Consider the following 20,153-nt stretch of genomic DNA (forward strand, 5'->3'; position numbering starts at 1 on the left):
ACACCTGTTGGCAAAAGTGTGGAGAAAAGACAACCCCTACCCCTGTTGGTGAGAATGTACTTGTTCTCCAGAAAGAGATTTTCAGCCCTTACATACCTCAAACCACCCAACTTACATGATGGCTCCCTTCCACTGGTTGGGCACTCCTACCGTGTCCCCCAGTGCTTCCCAATGCAGTGCCACACACGGGCTGTCACAGCCGGGAAAGTTATTCAAGATGCCAACTCTCCCACCTCCCCTTTAAAAGAAAGAATAAAAGGAGAGGATTTAATGAGGTTACACGGATCTCACATATCTTGAAGTTTAGGGCGAGTCACTCTGCCCCATGGGACACCTGTACATTTCTGAGCAGAGGCAGGTGAGATAAGGGAAGCAATTCCATTGGAGGGTAAGGAAATCAGGATGAAGCAGTTGATGTAGAAACACACAGGTGGGAATGGCACCTAAGTGTTTCTTCTCAAGGGACGCCGAGGGGTACCTGTTGGCAACTCTCCGTGGACAGGATTGAAGGGACCCCAGGCCTCCAATTCAATTAGTGACTCCAGCGCACTGTCACACCCTTGACTCATGTTCTGCGGGCTGACAGCGCTCACCGACCCCTCTTCTGCTCCATGTGACACGGGCTGGGGCAGGGTCATTGGAAGCCCGGCTGGACCAGAACATTCCAGAGGGCCCCTGACGGGGTGCAGTTGGTGCTGGAAGCCGGCTGGAGGTCCTTGGGCTCTGAGATGGGTGCTGCTCCAAGCTGGGCCCCTGGCTCCATGGGCTTGGGCCAAGGGCACAAGTCAGACCCACAGACACCATGTGTCACACCCACAGGCCCCTCATGTCACACCCACAGGCTCCTCATGTCACACCTACAGGCCCCTCATGTCAGACCCAAAGGCCCCTCATGTCACACCCACAGGCCCCTCATGTCAGACCCACAGGCCCCTCATGTCACACCCACAGGCCTCTCATGTCAGACCCACAGGCCCCTCATGTCACACCCACAGGCTCCTCATGTCAGACACAAGGCCCCGCATGTCAGACACACATGCTGCTCATGTCAGACCCTCAGGCCCCTCATGTCACACCCTCAGGCAGCTCATGTCAGACACACAGGCTCCTATGTCAGAACCACAGGCCCCTCATGTCACACCCACAGACCCCTCATGTCAGACACACAGGCCCCTCATGTCACACCCTCAGGCAGCTCATGTCAGACACACAGGCCCCTCATGTCAGAACCACAGGCCCCTCATGTCACACCCACAGGCCCCTCATGTCAGACCCACAGGCCCTCATGTCAGACACACAGGCCCCTCATATCAGACCCACAGGCCCCTCATGTCACACCCACAGGCCTGTCATGTCACACCCATAGGCCCCTCATGTCAGACCCTCAGGCTCCTCACGTCACACCCACAGGCCCCTCATGTCAGACCCTCAGGCTCCTCATGTCACACCCACATGCCCCTCATGTCAGACACACAGGCCCTCATGTCACACCCACAGGCCCTCATGTCAGACACACAGGCCCCTCATGTCACACCCACAGGCCCTCATGTCAGACACACAGGCCCCTCATGTCAGACCCTCAGGCTCCTCACGTCACACCCACAGGCCCCTCATGTCAGACCCTCAGGCTCCTCATGTCACACCCACATGCCCCTCATGTCACACACACAGGCCCTCATGTCACACCTACAGCCCCTCATGGCAGACCAGCAGACACCATGTTTCATACCCATAGTTGCAATCTTATTCATTATTCAAACGATTTCGTTCCAGACTTTCAAGTTTCTACCTTAAATTGACAAACACATGAGTCCAAATGCTATCTTGAAAACATGCAAGTTGCATCTCTAAATCGTCAATTTGTATCTATTGGAAATCCTTTAATTCCAAAGCAACTACATCCAGATACTTAATTATTTTAATGGTCTGTTCTATGCTTCTAAATTGGTTGAATCTTTCGCTGAACTGTTCAAATAACGAGTTTACTATATAATGGTACATAAGTATGGGCTCAATTACACTCATTGTAGTGGCCTTCTCCAAATACTTTTTTTATCCGACCTTGTGTTCATTGATTGGTCAGAAACTTCCCCCAAAATGGTGGCGGTCAGCTTTCCTGCTCCTGAGTAACCACTTCCCAGTCAGACTGGAATAAAGATGTGGGTGCTTCTGAAATGCTTGTCCTGGCACCTGCAGGGGAGACCTATGGGTCTGCGGTCACTGAGCCCAATGGACTGGATGAAGGCCCTGGGTTCCATTTCAGTCAAGGTCATGTACTGGTTGGGGGCAGGATCCTGGGCCCTGGTCCCGTGCTTGGGGGAGGCAACCAATCAATGTGTCTCTTTCAACAGATGTTTCTCTCTGTCTCTTTGCCTCCTTTCCACTCTCTCTAAATATCAATGGAAGATATATCCTCCAGTGAGGTTTAGCACCACCACCACCACCAACAACAACAAAAAGTTAAAATAAAATAAAATAAAATAAAAATAAAAAGGCAAGAAAAGAATGTCTAAGAGCCAGGACAGGGCTCCCCCCTGGAAGATCTCCACTGTCAACACCACTGTCCAGGACAGGTGCCCGAGGTGGGTACTAACCATCACACCTGCTCATAGAAAAGGAACAGGCCTGGGAGGGGGAGCGGGGGTGACTGTCCCGAGGTCACACAGGGAATGAGTCCTGAGCTGGGATTTGAACCCAAGTAGGGTGCCCTGGGCATGCCTGCTTGGCCCTTGTGAAAAACTGCTTCTCCCTTCCAGGAAACACCAGCAGAAGCCCAGCTCAGGACTCACTGGGCACGTCAGGGTCTCCTGTGCACTTATCTCATGGCCCCACATGCATGTGGTTGGTGTGAAGTTGTCCTGCAGACAAATTCCATGATTCCTCGTGGAGGCAGCCTGGGTTTGTGCTGTCTGTTTCCAGGAGAGCTCAGCTACAGGCGTCAGCACTCACTACAGTGCCTCCTCTCCTCACTCCAGAGTCTGTTCAGTGGCGCTGTCTACTCTACGTGACTTGGAGTTCCCCAGAGTCAGAGTCTGGCACACACACTGGGTGCTCAGGGGTGTCTGCGGGGTGAGTGACTGACAGGAGAAGGATGGGGGCCTAGAGGAAGAGCTCCACATGGCAGCAGTGGGCTGGCCACAGCTGGCCTTCCTCACACCTCCAAGACCCACTTTTATCGTATACAGAAGAGCTGGATGAAGACCAGAACGGTGGCAGAGTGCGTGGCCTTCTACTACATGAGGAAGATGTGGAAGAAGTCTGAGCGCTAGGACTGCTTCGACTACTTTGCGTAGCAGACGCGGTTTGGGAAAATCGCTACTACCACCACCCCAGAGTGACAAACTACATAGACCACCTGGTGGATGAGACAGAAGCTCTGGGGCGGGGGTGTGGGGGGCGGGGGGTCAGTTCTCCCGGCTTAACCGCCACCCTCCTTGAACCGGTTCCTGGTCTGCAGCTGAACACAGTCAACTCTTTCACTGCAGGGGACTTGTCAGCCTTGACCAGCAGTGCCCAGGGACAGACTCCGCCATCAGTGGCCGGTGTGGCTTTTCCAATCACAACCTTGACAAGGGTGGACAAACCCCATCTGGATACACATTTTTACATGCCTGATCTGTAGCAATCAATGAAGCTCATAAATCTCCTGGCGGTAAAACAAGCCATTCTGTGGAAGGTGCCCTGGTCGAGAATCCAGGGCCTGAAGAGCAGGGGAGGCAAGGATGCGGCAGTTGAGATTGAAGATCACAGGATCCTGGGCTCTGTTCATTTCATGACTCTAAAGAAGCTTAACCGATTAGCCCACATCAGTGAAGAAAGGAGGAGATCAGACCCATGAGGCCAAGCAGAAAGTAGACGCCTGTCACCTGCAGCTCCAGAACCTGTTGTATGAGCTGATGCACCTGCAGAAGGAGATCACTACATGTCCGGAGTTCAAGTCAAAGCATGAAGAAATTGATCTGGTCTGTGTAAAGGAGTTTTATCAAGAGGCACCTCCAGATATCAGCAAGGCTGAGATCACCATGGGAGACCCTCACCAGCAAACCCTTGCACGTCTGGATTGGGAGTTGGAGCAGCGGAAAAGGTTGGCGGAGAAGTACCGAGAGTCCCTCTCCAACAAGGAGAAGATCCTTAAGGAGATTGAAGTGAAGAAGGAATACCTGAGCAGCCTCCAGCCTCTCCTGAACGGCATCATTCAGGCTTCCCTCCCGGTGCAAGAGTACCTGTTCATGCCTTTCGACCAGGCTCACAAACAGTATGAGACGGCCAGACACCTGCCGCCTCCCCTCTATGTCCTCTTTGTCCAGGCCACGGCGTATGGGCAGGCCTGTGATAAAACACTATCTGTGGCGATCGAAGGCAGTGTGGACGAAGCCAAGGCCCTGTTTAAACCTCACAAGGAATCCCAAGATGACCAGAGTGACTCGGATGCCGAGGAAGAGCAGACCACGGAACGCCGGCGACCCACACTGGGAGTCCAGTAGGATGACAAACGCAAGGAGATGCTGAAGAGGCACCCGCTGTCCGTCATGCTGGACCTGAAGTGCAAAGATGACAGTGTGCTTCACCTGACCGTTTACTATCTCATGAACCTCAATATCATGACAGTAAAAGGCAAAGTGACAACTGCCACGGAGCTGATCACCCCCATCAGTGCAAGTGACTAGCTGTCTCCTGACTCAGTCCTGAGCTGTCTGTATCCTGGGGATCATGGAAAGAAAACGCCAAATCCAGCCAATCAGTACCAGTTTGATAAAGTGGGCATCCTGACTTTGAGAGGCTACGTCCTTGATTTGGGACACCCCTACTTGTGGGTACAGAAGCTGGGTGGCCTCCACTTCCCTAAAGAGCAGCCTCAGCCCACGGTGATCGCTGACCACTCGCTGAGCTCCAGCCACATGGAGACCACCATGAAACTGCTAAAGACCAGAGTGCAGTCCCTCCTGGCCCTCCACAAACAGTTTGAGTCCCTGGGATCCGGCATTGTACCAGTTACTAGCGATTGCCACTACCTCTTCCCTGTAAAGGTTGTCTCTTGCTGGTGAAGTGGGTGACGATTGCCCATGAGGATTACGTGGAGCTGCATTTCACCAAAGACATTGTGGAGACAGGACTGGCTGTGGACACCAATCTCTACTTCATGGCACACGTGGAAAGGGGCACAGCCAAACTCCAGGCAGCTGTGGTGTGAACCCCGGCTACTCCTCCATCCCACCCATTTTCCAGCTCTGTCTGAACTGGAAAGGGGAGAAAACCAACAGCAATGATGACAATATTCGGGCCATGGAGAGCAAGGTCAACGTGTGCTACAAGGAGCTGTGTGGGCCTCGGCCCGGCCATCAGATCTTGACCAACCAGCTGCAGCGCCTGTGCGTGCTACTAGACGTCTACCTGGAGACCGAGATCCACGATGACAGCGTGGAGGGGCCCAAGGAGTTTCCCCAGGAGAATGTGTGTCTGCAGCTTTTCAGGGGCCCCAGCAGGATGAAGCCATTTAAATATAACCATCCTCAAGGATCCTTCAGCCATCGCTGACCTGCTCGGCCTGTTGTTCCCCTTGGGCCCTCAGTGCTGTGCCTCTGCTTTCTCTTCTGTTCCACATGTGGCTCCTGATAGTCTCCAAAGACAGGTTTTATATTTCTAGCCAATTAAAGTGTCATCTGACCAAAAATAAGAAGATATAGGTGGTTAGGACTCGGCTCCATTATTCAAGCGTAACACCTAGTATTTACTAATACAATTACTATGTGATGACGCAGCCAAACTGTTACAACCGATTTACAGCCGTGATTCTCAAACCTTCATGTGCATGAGAATCACCTGAGGCTTGTCAAACACACGTTGCCTGGCTCCACCCGAGTTAGTTCTGTGGGGCAGGAATGGGGTCCTTTAATGGACAAATGTAACAAGATCCCAGGTGATGCCCAGGCGGCCTGTCTGGGGACTAGGCATCATTGCTCCTCTCAAAGAGTATATTATTATGGAAATGAATTTCAATCAGCGTCTGAAATAGCCTATAGGATGCAGCTTATGTTGAACTGTTGTTCTTCCAGAGGGTGGCAGGCATTGGAAGTGTGGCCTTGTTGCACTTCTGCGTGATCTCTGCCGATGGCACTGTGGACTTTTTTGAGTGAAGTCCTTGCAGACATAACATTCATTGTCACAGTTGGGTATTGAGTTATCAGTTCTTTGAAGAAAAAATTTTGAGAAGGTGTGGGAGGAATCTGTTTCCTAAAATTGCACCATGAAGTTCATGACTAACCTTTGACTAGCAGGAGTTTTAAGTATGTGATGAGAAATCTGTAAGGAAGAGTGAAATGACCAGATAGTGAAAGAAACGTGAGCTTGCCAGACAAGGATTTTGGTGTAGATTTTTGTCTTTATTCGATGATCTTCAACAAGTGACCGTGAAACATTGAAGAAGGAACCCGCCATCATTACACCCACATCTGGGTGTCGCTGTTTACATTCCTTTGTTGAGCCCATATCCTCATAAGCTTTTTCGCAAGAATACGTGGAGCACTTCTGTTTGATGGTCAAAACCGGATCAGAGGCCATGGATACTGACAACAGATCGGTCTGTTTCATTTTGTCTTTTTCTGTGGTTATATCTCCTGCCGCGTTTCGATTTATAAGCGAAACCTAGACAACCTACAAGAATGTGCTTTGTAGCTGATAGAGGAAGAATACAGAAAATATCGCTGCCATTTTTCGGTGAAGAAAGTCAATTTTGTACAGTTTATGTCAACATAAATAAAATGTGAATTTGTTTAAAAGAAAAACAAAACAGCAAAATTAAGAAGCGGGTCGGGGAGAAGGGGGGTGAGGGTGGAGAGGAAAGAGGGAGGGGTTGACCTTGCCATTTCAAAATGGCGGCTGCCAAGCCCCTGGAGCCAAAAGGGAGGCTGCCTAAACTCCCTTCTTTGACAGAAAGGATGACTCCTTTATTCCCACACAACTTTGGACAAAAGGAGGGGCCACGTGCTGACCCCACGAGCTCAGGGAAGGCCTGCGTGGCGCTCTTGCAAACTGAAAGGCCTAAAGCAATGGATCACAGGGATGGTCTGAAGGACGACTGTTACTAAGAGCAGTTGTGGTGGGTAGTCGCGTCCGAGGCCGGAGTCTTCCCTGACAAGGTCAGTGTTTACCTGAACCTATGGTCCTTTTGCATCTAAGACAACATACCTCTGAAATGTCAGAGGAACTTGTAACATTAGCCACCTCCTCCCCCAACACTCAAGCAAATGTGCGTGGGCGCCCTGCATGACAGAGACCATAAATTCCTTCATTGCTATTGTTATCACTGTGTGTTGTTGCCTGTTAACTATCTATCCTGCACCCACCTAAGTAAAAGAAGTAGGTGTAGCCATGGCCGGTTTGGGTCAGTGTGTAGAGCCAACGTCCGCCTGCAAGGGACCTTAGGGTTCCCGGTCCAGGGCACATGCCCGCCTGGGTCACCGACTCGAGCGAGCCCCACTAGGGGGCGTGCAGGAGGCGTCCCATTCAAGATTCTCTCTCATGGATGATGTTTCTCTCTCCCTCCCTCTCCCTTCCTCTCTCCAACCAATAAAACTGTTTTTTTAATTTTTTTTATTGATTTTTTACAGAGAGGAAGGGAGAGAGATAGAGAGTTAGAAACATCGATGAGAGAGAAACATCGATCAGCTGCCTCCTGCACATCTCCTACTGGGGATGTGCCCGCAACCCAGGTACATGCCCTGAACCGGAATCGAACCTGGGACCTTTCAGTCCGCAGGCCAACGCTCTATCCACTGAGCCAAACCGGTTTCCGTGAAACTATTTTTTTTTTTTTAAAGAAGTATGCGTCTATCATTTTACCTTTTATGCAATCCCAGATGTTCCCTTCACCCCCGCTTTCCTCTATCCTTCCCTCCCTCCTTCATCTATCACCAGTGGATTTCGTGAAACCCACTTACGTCTCCTCCTTGGATTGCCATGTATAAAACAAAGTGCTTCCCCAGCCTGTTTTGGTCAGTGGGTAGAGCATCTGCATGGGGACCAAAAGGTCCTGGGTTTGATTTCAGTCAAGGGCGCAGTCCCGGGTTGGGGGCTCCTTCCCCAGTAGGGTGTGTGTGTGCAGGAGGCAGCGGAGGGGTGATTCTCTCTCTTTGTGGATGTTTCTATCGCTCTCTCCCTCTCCCTTCCTCTCAGAAATCAATAAAAATATATTAAATAATAATTTTAAAAAAGAATGAATAAAACAAAGTGAAAAACAGCTCTTCTCTGGAGCATTGTCCCAACCCCTTGAGATTCTGCTTCCCGGCAAGTGTGGACAGCTTGGCTCAAGTAAACTCATAAAAGTTCTCTACAGGTTTGAATGTTTTTATGTGAACACAAGGTATACACCTGCTGGTTTCTGAGGGCGAGGCAACAGAATCTGTCCATGAGGTCTTCTGTGAAACTGTAGAGGAGTCTGTTTCTGTTATCAAAGGCCAGGTCACCCTTAGAAAGAGTGTAGGAAAAAACAACAACAACAACAAAAACACACAAAAAGACAGAAATTGGATTTACAAAGAGAAAACAGACAGAAGCGAACCTAGGGATGCTCCGAGGACTGTGAGAGGGTATCTCCCTTCTCCTCACTCACACTGCTTTTGGGAAAATGGAAATGATCCTAAGAGGTGAAGGTACTGAAGCTCTCGGAGACACCGACCGACCGGGCTACTTTACCCGTTCTTAACCCTACTCAACCAAGTCTCCCTCTCCCTGGGAGTCAAGCTTGTGTGCCAACACTCGTAGGTAGGGGTATCTAACAGACGGAGGGCTGTTTTAAAATAAGAATCTGTCTGCTTTCAACGAGGAAATGGGACAGGGGCAACCTATATTTTCCTGGTCAAATCAGCCCCAATTCACCTGATAGGGAGAGAGAGGTTTGTCTTTGCCTGCCTGCCTGCCTGCCTGTCTGTCTGTCTGTGTTTGTCTTTAAGCCAGTGATGCCAACATATGTTGGTTGTTGGTTTTTGTGTTTTTTGTAGAAGGGTCATGTGTATGCAGACCGCAATGAGCCAGAGAAAGAAAGAAAGAAAGAAAGAAAGAAAGAAAGAAAGAAAGAAAGAAAGAAAGAAAGAAAGAGAAAGAAAGAAAGAAAGAAGAAAGAAAAAGAGAAAGAAAGAGAGAAAGAAAGAAAGAAAGAAAGAAAGAAAGAAAGAAAGAAAGAAAGAAAGAAAGGAAGGAAGGAAGAAAGAAAGGAAGAAAGAAAGAGGAAGGTCCTGGGTTCAGTCCTGACTATGACTTTCTGGGGCAGGGCATGGCACCGCACACCCGGTTGGTCGCCGCCAGTGGTGTGGTTTTTGGTTTCCAGCCAGAAACCCCTCTGTGGTCCACTTCAGTCCACCTAATACCTTTCCTGGCTGGGGAGAGTTCCTATAGATCACAAGGACAAACCCAAAGGAGGACAAAGTTCAGAATGCCTAATTCACCCCTGCCCATTTCTACCCGACACAGCCGTCCCTAGTGTCCAAGTGACTTGACCTGCATTTTTCATGTCTGAGAAAGCAGTTTCCATTTGAGGTACAGGTACTGCTTTGTGTTTTTCATAATGGATGTGCCTCCATTCAAAGTGCTAGTATGGCGATCCACTGCCTTCCACTCATGCCCCTCTATCTGCAGACTGCGCAAGCGCTGTCCCTGAGTTGGCTCCACCCTGTGACTATAACGAACCAACCAGGTCCTCTGGTCGACCATGCTTTGAGGCTTATAAAAGCAGTCGCCAGGAAAGTGGCGCATGACAAGGATAGGTTGGATTGTCATCACGTCATCACCAGGGTGGTGGGGACGCAGGGTCGGCCACTGGAGGTGGGGATGGGGGCTCTGAAAGCTTCATTCTCTCTCTCTCTCTCTCTCTCTCTCTCTCTCTCTCTCTCTTTTTCTCCCACCTAGCAGTCAAGAAAGACAGACATTCCCAAGATGAGGATGAAGGACTGTCAGTTAGACTTTGAAATTTCCTCCACGCGTGAATAAGGGGCGATTTAGGAATTTTCTTTCAGTGACCACGCCCCGCACTGTGCTGCCGCCGCCAATGCCGCCTGAAAACATCACTAAAGGGTTGAAGGGTTGATATTAATAGAAACAGGAAGGGTAAGCATTGCAACGTGTTTTCTGGGGTTTTGTTTGTTTGAGAGACCTATAAATGTATAACGCTGTGAAAAGTCTTATGTTCCTGAATAACTTTAGTATTTTGGTGAAAGGAATTTGGATGATTTTCCTGGCTGCAAGCAGGTTAATTCCTCAACACCAGGCTGACAGGCATGTGCTAGGAGGCCCCAGCAGCTCTCTTCCTCTGCTGTGTGGACAAGTCCTTCTGGAACTGGGGGCCCTGCCTTGTGCCCTGAACCCCTCCTGGCACAAGTCCTGAGACCTGTGGGTTCACCAGCAGCACCAGGAGGACCACTCACATCCAGGTTCAGAGCCAGCAGCAAGTCCCCTTCACATCAGGGGTTAGTGGACCACGTAGAAAATAACATTGGATCCACCCACTGAGCAGCCACAATGAGGTCAGAGATGCCCAGGGAGAAGGAAAAACCTGGAGGAAGTGATATAATGGTGCTGAGCTCTACAGTCCAACCGCATCCCAGCAGCTCCAGTGTCTGATCCTGACCCCTCCACACCTTTTTTCATCAGGAATTGAGGTGTAAAGTGGGGGAGACAGGTTATTACATGACGGAGGACCAGAGGGTGGCCTTTGAAATTGTCTTTATTTCTGAACATTCCTTTACAACCTTCCACCCTAGGATTAACTCCCACAGATGCACCTCGAGCCTAAATCCCCACCCCCTCCTCAAGGAAATCAGATTCATGTTTCTGGTTGTAGGACACTTTGTGTTTAGATCCCATGAACTCCCCAACCTTTGTCCCTGCAATCCTGTACCCTGGCTGGGTCCGTCCCTTTCCTCATTCACACTGAGCATGAACATGAAACATGAGTGGCCCCGCATACTGCACCCCAATCCGAAGTTTCAGGTTCCAGGGTCCTAGAAGGAAGCTCTTGTTAGGTGCACCTGGTGAGCAGGGTCACTAGAGGGGCACAACACAGGCTCCATGTCATGAAAATGCCACGTCATAAACCTCCCAAGAGCTATAGGACTTGGTGACAAGACGGATGGTCCTGGGTTGTCCTAACTCCCTCAGTGTCCCCCTGAGCTCAGCCTGGATCGGGGCAACTCTCTCCTGGTCCACAGTCTCATGGGTCCTGTAACACTCCAAGGGGACGGGGTACAGCTCGAGCTCTAAACTGCACAGTCCGGCTGTGTGGCGCAGCAGCTTCTCCACGGTGGCCAAGGAGAGGTGGTTCTCAGAGATGGTGAAGCCCCTGAGCTGGTGACAGCGGCTCAGGACAGGCAGGATGGCCTCGACTTGGGAGTCCACCATCCCACAGTTATCCAGGCGCAGATCCTGGAGGTTGGGTGCCACTGCCTCCAGCAGAGCTTGAAGGGGCTCGGGACTAAAATCAGTGAGGTTGGTGCCATACAGACCCAGGGACTTCAGCTGCCTGAGGTTCGGGCACTGGAACAGGTGTGTCAGGTCTGAATGTGTCAGCTGCGAGCAAAACCATATGGAGAGTTTGTCCGAGGGGGTCTGCAGCCACCTGGGAAGAGATGGAGCGATTAGTTCCTGGGGATGGCAGTGGTAAAATGAGGGGAGCTTACAGGTGGAGGAAGACGGATTTATGCAAGCCCAGGGCTGTCCTGCCAATCTGATGAAGGCCAGCACCCAGGACACCCAGTCTCCTTTTAGGCAGGGTCAAGTTCACGACATCTCCAGAGCTTCCTTTCCTCAGCTGCCAAGCAGAGCACTGCTCTCTGGAGGCGGACTGGACATAAGGAAAACCCTGGGAACCTGCTCAGAGAGCCTCACAGTGTCTAGGTCAAGGGTAGGCATTCGTGAATCTTAAATTTGGGAGTCAAAACCAAGAATGCTCTCAACTCAGGCTTTCTTTTGTCCATTGCTTGGTTCCAGGCACCAAACCTCTGGGCCACAGGAGGCTCTTTCATCTAATGCCTAAAAGGAACAAACCTGGCCCTAGCTGGTTTGACTCAGTGGACACAGCTTTCGAATGTCTCAGTTTCAATTCATGGCCAAGGGCTCAGATCTCTCTTGCAGGCTCAATGCCCGGCTCAGGTTGGGGCATGTGCTGTAGCAACCAATACCTCTCTCACACATCGGTATTTCTCTCTCTCTCTCTTCCTCCATTTCACTCTTTAGAAATCAATGGAAAAATATATCCTCCAGTGAGGATTTAAAGAAAAGGGAGAGAGTGACCACAGGAAGGATCTGCGGCATCAGCTGGGAGGCCAGTCAGCAGAGTCGACTTTCACCACAAACCACCTGCCACTCTTTGAAGTCCTTTCCCTCCCGCTCCCTTAGCTGTGAAATCCTGCCTTGCCTTCCTACTAATGACTTTCCTGGAGCCCAGAACCACCTCTGACAGATGGGGAAGCTGAGACAGGCTCACGTGTCAGTGGGCCCAGAGCTTCTGTCTGGAAATGCTCCATCCGATGTGGCTTTTCCTCCTCCCTCCCTCTTCCTAAGTCCTGGTCACTTAGATATCTCTCCCTAAGGAAGAATTCACAGATACAGGCTCGCTGGGTCACTCATTGGGCCAGTTCTGTTACCCATCCTGACAGACGGATTTTAAAACATGCTTTCTTTGGGTGTGCACAGGATGACACCATTCAAAGCACCTAACAAGACCACTTCCTTGACATTCTGAAGCTGTGTTCACTGTTACACAGCTCACCTGTGCTTCTGGTTCAGATGGCCTCAGAGGAAGGTGGGAGAATCCATGTCGAGCTCCCGGAGGTGCCACAGCCTGAGCATCTGAGAGGAATTGGAGAAAAAATTGTTGCTCCTCCTCCTCCTGCCTTTCCCACTCCTGCTCCTCTTCCTCCTCTCACTCCAGCTCCTCCCTCTCCATCTCCTTGTCCTCCTCCCATTTCTGCTCCTCTTTCTCCTGCTCCTGCTCTTCCCTCTACAACTCCTCTTCCTCCCCAAACTGCTGCTCTTCCTGTTCTTCCTCCCCCTCCTTCTCCTCTTACTCTGCATCACTTCCTCCTCCTCTACCTCCTCCCCCTCCTCCTCCTCCTCCTCATTCTCCTCCTCCTCCTCATCCTCCTCAGCCAACACATTGATGTAGGAGATAGAGAGACTCTGCAAGTTACTCATCTGACCCAGGAAGAGAGCAAACATCCCCAGGGTCGGCAGGTCCCAGGTAAAGTTCACTTCCACCTCCTAGATGCAGTCGAGCTGCACCCCATCCAGGACCCTCCTGACCCTCTGGAAGGGCACCTCAGAAATCCTCAGCGTCTTGCAGCACAGGTGTAGCAACCCTTCCCTCTGCTGGGCCCATTGGATGATGTGCGTGAAAAACTTAACCCCATCCATTTCACTGAAGTTAAGATCTAGGAACACCTCCAAGGGAGCCAAGGGGTGCTCCATGTTGGGGCTGGAGCTGTGCACAGCCACTGGTCCTGTCAATGAGCAATTCTGGGTGCTGTCCCCACACCACGTTCTCCAGAAGTTGGTACCTGAGGTCTGGGTCAAGCCCCATGGGAGGCGAGGGGGTGGGACGGGCACAGCCTCAGGCCCCAGCTGTTTAGTATTGGGTGGATTAGCAGGTTAAACTCCACTCATTCTCTCCTCTTTTCCCCCAGAACTGTGGACCTGTTACCGAGTCAGTCCCTTCTGTTGCTCTCCATTAGGATATGAAGTTTCTAATGAATATGGCTGCAGACCAGACATTTTCCAATGGGCGTGGGCACCCCCAGGGCAACCTGGGCTGGGAGCTGCTACCGACCAGACCGCCCCAGGGAAACCTCACTGAAGGACAGCAATGGGACTCTGAGAGGGCGCACGTGCTCTTCAGAGCCTTCCAACACTGGAAGTATGCGGACCCCCTACTGAGCGTGCACACAATGTCTCCTCCTCCATCACTGGCTGGGCCCGGATGTGCTCAACAAGAAGCAGAACTTGGATAAGCTTCTGCTGGAGAAATTCATGACCTGCATGCCCCTGGAGCAGCAGGTCTTGGTGAAAGAGAGGCTTGTGCAGAGCTGTGAGGAACTGAATGTCTTGCTGAGAAGTAAGGAGAAACCCAGCAAATGGGTGAGTGGGACCCTTATGATGGGCAGGGAAGAGGAAGGCTAGTAAATATACACAGCGGCATTCTTTAATTTTCTGTGTTTTATTTTTTAAATATATTGTTGTTGATTTCAGAGAGGGAGGGAGAGATAGAGAGAGAAACCTCAATGATGAGAGAGAATCATTGATTGGCCCCTCCTGCATGCCCCTGCATTGAGGATCAAGCCCACAACCCAGTGGTGTGCCCTGGCCAGTAATCAAATCATGACATCTTGGTCCAAAGGTTGATGCTCAACCACTGAGCCATGGTGGCCAGGCCACATTAGCATTCCTGAGATGGACACCTTCAGACCTTTGATCTCCCGTCCTGGGGCTCACTTTCCCAATCACCTCAGAATAACCTCAGGGGGTAGACCTGTTGGTTCTGCCTCATGGGTGGGGAAACTGAAGCACAGACCAGGTGCAGGGATGGCGCCTTTCTCTCCAGGGAGCCTCTGCCAATGTTGGGAGACATGTTTGGTTGCCAACATTTGGGAGGTTGTTTTTTGACTGATTGAGTAAAACAATTCTTTATTTAAAGAGAGAATGAGAAAGGGAGAGAGAGGCAAACATCCATGTGTTGTTCCACTGAAAGTGTGAGTGTTGAGTAGGACACAGGCAAGGAGTATGATACATCCCCGGTCTTGTTTAATTTTCTCCCCAAAGAAGGTCATCACCTTGCAAGGGCAGAAGTATCTTCAGGAGAATTCCTATGTCCAGGTGGCCACAGACAAAGTTGGTGCCACAGACCACGTGTTGGACTTATCCCTAAAGTCCCGATCCCCCATAAGTCAGATGGGGGTACATCCTGAGAACAGCCAGGAGGTCAACGGAGAGCCAGGGAACCAGCCAGGAACCAGTGACGTGGTGTGGGGACAGGTGAGGGTGCGATGCCCTGATCTGCAGGGACAGGTGGGAGCCAGTACAAGGGGAATTCGGTGACCATAGCTGCTACAGCATTTGGGACATTTGACACAGGATAGAAAGGGACCCATGAATGCATCCAAAGGATGCATTAACCCCATGGGCATTTCTAAACTAATGTGGTCCACAGGCCAATCAAAATCTAATTTTCACCTAGGCATTATAAAGAGTGGGGAGAGTCGGGTCCAGAATCGCTTTGCCTCCACAATTGGAGGCAGCGAGCAGTTGAGAGACCAGGAGAGGCAGCTTAGAGAATGAAGACTAAACACTGTTGCCCTGGCCAGTGTTGGTTAGTGGTTGGAGCATCAGACCCAGGACTGTAGGGCTGTGGGTTTGGTTTCCAGTTCATGGGCACATACTTGAGTCGCAGGTTCCATTCCCTGCCCAGTTGGGGTGATTGCAGGAGTCAACCAGTCAGTTTTTTTATCACATTGACGTTTCTCTTTGTCTCTCCTGCGCCTCTCTCTCTCTCTCTCTCTCTTTCTCTCACTCTACTCTCTCTCCACCTCCCTTCCTGGCTCTCTAAAAATCAATGGAAAAAAATCCTGGGGTGAGGATTAACAGCAACAAGAAAAAGTGTTAGGAGTGTAATGTATGGGCTTGACATAAAGGTGTGATGGGCACACATAACAACAGACTTGGGAGTTGGGGGTGATGGGGTAGGACCCAAGGAAGTCTAGGCAGAGCCACAATGTGTGCTGTAAGGTAATCTGGTGTCTCTGGTCAGGGAGATGGACAGGGCGGGGGAAGGAGGGACGGAGCTTCCCACCCCTGGCTTCAGACACGTGTTTTTTTAAAATTTTATTTTATTTTTTAAATAACTGCATCCTTTAATGGCAGTAATACAATTATTGGAGTAAGAGACCACAGGAGAAAGGGCAGGTGACATTTCTGGAAGACAGATACAGAGTACAAAAAGGGGGTGGAATAGATGCATGCGACGATCATTGTAAAAATACACTACGTTATATACATATTTGCACCATCAGCTTTAGTGTAGATAGTATTTACACTTTTGTTACAATCCTGGTTAGAGAACAAATTTTCAAAAGCTTGGCCTGATGGCAAATGAAAATTTGGGGTAAATTCATAGCCCCGTGAGGTTCTTAGGCTGAATATCCAAGGAGGGCTCCAGCTTCTAATTCATCCACAAATTTGTTTTAAAAAATTATTTAATTTGCTTTTACAAAAGAAACTTCTCTGAGAAGCAAACAAACCCACAGCCACACTGTGTATTCTTACTTATTGTACAAACACCACGGGCTGCAGCCCTCTGGTCATGGCCCATCTTAGGCGCCTGCTTCACGGTCTGAAAAGGGTGGGCACTGGCAGGCTGTGCACGCCGGGCAGCGGTGGTGAGCCCTCTGGAGCGGGGGTGCCTGTGGTGGCAGCGGGGGTGGCAGCAGCCTTGGGCTCGGCCGGTTGTAGTTGTTGTATCTGTCCCTAGCTGTGGTGGAGCCCCCGTCTGCACAGGCCTTCCCTGGTTCGGGCTGTTCCAGGGCAGACTCCCGGACAAATGGGGGCTCCTTGGCCTTGGCCACTGAGCTCTTGCCATTGCCCTCAGAGCCCTTGGGCTGGGCAGCCCCGTTCAGCAGCAGGCTCTGCAGCTTTACCACCTGCATTGGGAGTCCTGGGGTCATAGAGGTTGATGCCGCTCAGCACGCGGCTCTGCCAGCTCCCACTGCCCTGGCCCAGCCCACCAGCCGCCAGTACTCGGGGGTCATAGGGGGCGGTGGCTGGGGGAGAGGACTCCCCACTGGGGCTGGCAGCTAGAGAGGGTGCTTTGGCAGAGCCAAGCTTGGCAGCGAGGGAGGAAGCAGCAGAGTCTGCTGGTTTCTGCAGCTGACGGTCAGTGGGCGCCTTCCACACCCGGGGACCGCTGGGCCTGTCGCTGGGGTCGGGGCCAGCAGAGTGGCCAGTGGCACTGACCGTCTTGAGGATTCGAGAGAGGAGCTCGAAGTCAGGCAGGTTGGAGCCGGATGGGCCGGATGGGCCGGGGTCCATGGAGGTGCCTGAGCGCTGTCGGGGGTTGGAGGGACCCACAGTGAAGGCCCGATGCAGCCTGGGATCCAGGACAGGCATGGACTGCAAGGCAGCTGGGATGGGGGGCACCATATCCTGCTTGGGGATGGGCAGGGGAATCAGGTCCTCGGGGTTCCACAGCACGGTGAGGGCAAAGCTTGGCTTGCTCAGGGTCACATCCTTCTTGATGTGGCTGAACTGCTGCAGCTGCGACCGCGGGTCCCTCAGCGGGTGCCCGGGGAGGGGGTCCAGGGGAATATTCACAGCCTTCTCCCACAGGGCCCGCTCCCCTTCCTCCTCTTCTGCAGGGGGTGGCCCAGACCCCTTGGAGCCGCTGGGGCCAGCGGGGCTGGAATAAAGGCCGCCTTCGGGCTTAGGGGCAGGCAGGGAGCGAGCCAGCTGAGGGTCGGTGGGCCCCGTGTCGCCAGGGCCTGACCCGCTGGAAGCCTCAGTGTGGCGGGTGAGCCTAGGGTCCCGGCTGAGGCGGGGGTCAGACAGCCGGCCTCCTGTGGGGTGTCCCTTCTGGAGGCGGGGATCCCCCAGCCCACGGCTGCTCAGCTCCCCAACAGAAGCCTGGGGTCGGTTGGATGTCTGCTGCCTCAGAGTCTTAAGGATGGAGGTGACGCTGTTTCCACCATCGTCCTCGTCACTTGAGTACCAGTTTCCAGTGTCACCCGCGTCTCCCATGAGTCCCAGCTCCATCTCCATGCCTTCCTGTTGCTGGTAAAAGTTTTCATAGAAGTGCTGGGCTGGTGGGATGGGGGGCATCATTCCAGAATGTGGGGAGTCTCCAGGGCCATAAGGCATCATTGGGGGGCCACCAGGTCCCATGGGTGGGCCAGGGTTGGTGCCAGGGCCCAGGGCCATGTCGGGGTACATGTCTGGGTGCATATCAGGGTGCATGTTGGGATGCATTTGGACCCCCATTGGCCCCGGGGGCCTCATATTGGGCCCAGGGCCCATTGGCCCGGGGGGTCCTCCAGGTCCAGGGAAACTCACACCCAGCTTCTCAGCCAACTGTCCTGTGGGCCGTACCATGATCTCAAACAAGGAGGGGATCTTCTTGTACATGTCCTGCTGGTGCTGCTGCAGCTGCTCAGGGGACAGCAGCTCATGCACTGACATGGGCATCTGCGGGGACCCATGGGGCGGAGGAGGGGGTGGGGGTGGGGGGTCGCCCTGCATGGGCCTGCCCTTGAGAGAGGTCGGGGCGGGGGGACCAGGGGGCCGAGGCGGGGTGGGCAGGAGGCCCACACCAGGGGGTGGTTTGGGCAGGGGGTTGATGCCCTGCTTCTTCAGTTCCTCAACTTCCTTCTCGTCCTCGGCGCCTGCTTCTGCATCCTCAGCCAACCTCTTATCCAAGAGCTCTCTTGTCTCCTTGGTCAGAGGGTCGTGTGAAAACATGCAGTCATCACCATTGATACAGTTCCCAGTCGTGTGGTATAACTTACACGGAAAATCACCGTGCATGTAGGGGCAGTTCTCGGCTTTGGCACAACACCTGGTGGTGTAAAACTTGCACAGTTCTCGCTTCTTTGGTAGCTCGATGTCATGGCTGAAGTTACAGCGGTCTCCCTGTGTGCACCGCCCCTCCACAAAGAATTTGCAGATGACTTTGCCTTTCTTGCCAGACTGTTGGTGGGGCCTGTCATGGTCACGGCTCCAGTAGCTTCCACCGCCATCGCCCATGTCATCATCATAGAAGTCTTCATCATCGTTCATCCCGCCCTTGTTCATCCCTCCTTGGCTGCCACCTCGACCTCGGCCACGGCCCATCCCTTTGCCTCGGCCTTGGGAACCCCGGACACGGCCTCGATTTAACCCTCGTCCTCGGCTATCTTTGGACCAGCGGTACTGGTTTAGCTCCTTGGAATAGTCGTCATAATCCTCGTCTCCCATTGGTTCCTCACTTTCTCCGTAATCCATCTCATCTTCATAAAAGTCATCTTCGTCTTCTGAGTGGTCTCCCATGGAGCCTCTGACCCTGCCTCGGCCCCGAGACCCTCCGCGGCTTCCTCCGCCCCGGTAGCCCCTGCCACGGCCTCGACTGCTGCCCTCCTTGGCACAGCGGTCCTGGTTCAGCTCTTTGGTGAAGCAGGACTTCTTGGGCAGGGACGTGCTGTGTGACAGGGGGTACTGCTGGTGGGGCGGCACGTACGGGGGGCTGTAATCTGAGTCGTCGGAGAAGTCGGAGAAATCATCGCTGGAAGATGCATGGCCCCTGTGCTTAGATTTCCTGCTCTTTTTGCATCTTCTCTTCTCTTTCTCCCACTCTTTCTTCCGCTTCCGTTTCAGCTTCCTGTGAGAGTTTTCCTCGTCTGAATCGCTGTGGTGCTTCTCCCCTTTTTCTTTCCGGCTCCTCTCAGGGCCTCCAGGGGTATCCTGGGTCTCTTCTGCCCCATCATCCTTCAGTTCACCTTCTTCCAACTCACCATCTTCCCTGTCGTCAGGGAGTGGGAGATGGTGGAGGAGGTGCGGGGGGGCCGGGCAGGAGTCGGGGGAACACCGAGGAAGCAAAGGCATTGATGGCGGTGGCGATTCTGATGGGGGCGGCGGGGGGGTCACAGGCGCAGCCCCCATGGTTCCTAAAGCCGGAGGCCCTGAGCTGGAGTTGTAAGTTTCTGGAGAATCTACACCAGTTGATTTTAATCCAATACATTCTATTCCAAAGGTTAGGGCGTTTTTCATCTCCATCCCAAGGTTACTCTGTTGTTCTATTAAGCTACAAGGAAGTAACTGAAGGAGATTATCCTAAGTAAAGATTATGTAGTTTCAGCGTGATTGTTTGTAGTTAAAGTGATTAACTACCCGCCTGGCACTTAGTTAAGGGGTTTTTTGGACGTATTCCCTTCCTTAGTCCTGTTAATTTCTAACTCCAGGGAAAAAATCCCCACCTGGGGAAACTACCTTTTTCCGGGAGGTGGTCCTGTTTGAAACACACAGCGCTAAGTGGGGGAGCTAACATATGCCATATACGCCAGGTCCCTTGAGATATAAGCTGTGCAGATGTTTCTTCCCTGCAGCGGCTGTGTCAACCAGCAAGGGTGAACCGGCTTCCGGCAAATTCCCCA

General features: G+C 52.2%; 2 protein-coding genes and 1 pseudogene across 2 annotated transcripts in view; 1 reads left to right on the forward strand and 2 right to left on the reverse strand.

Annotated features, from left to right (window-relative positions):
* Positions 1-20,153, reverse strand: part of LOC138999567 (saoe class I histocompatibility antigen, A alpha chain-like) — a 372,085-nt gene that overhangs the window by 197,091 nt on the left and 154,841 nt on the right. The gene's annotated exons all lie outside the window — the stretch shown is intronic.
* LOC139000159 (THO complex subunit 5 homolog) lies at positions 3,629-5,535 on the forward strand (annotated as a pseudogene).
* On the reverse strand, positions 11,062-19,662 carry LOC139000160 (zinc finger CCCH domain-containing protein 4-like). The gene is given in 8 exon segments (XM_070402459.1): positions 11,062-11,605; positions 11,667-11,856; positions 13,056-13,182; positions 13,291-13,487; positions 16,303-16,371; positions 16,374-16,475; positions 16,478-16,640; positions 16,642-19,662. Coding segments are annotated over 8 exon segments (4,413 nt in total).

Source organism: Myotis yumanensis, unplaced genomic scaffold (assembly GCF_028538775.1).
Source record: "Myotis yumanensis isolate MYYU_CA2020_CCGP unplaced genomic scaffold, mMyoYum1.0.hap1 SCAF_23, whole genome shotgun sequence".
Taxonomy (NCBI): Eukaryota; Metazoa; Chordata; class Mammalia; order Chiroptera; family Vespertilionidae; genus Myotis; species Myotis yumanensis.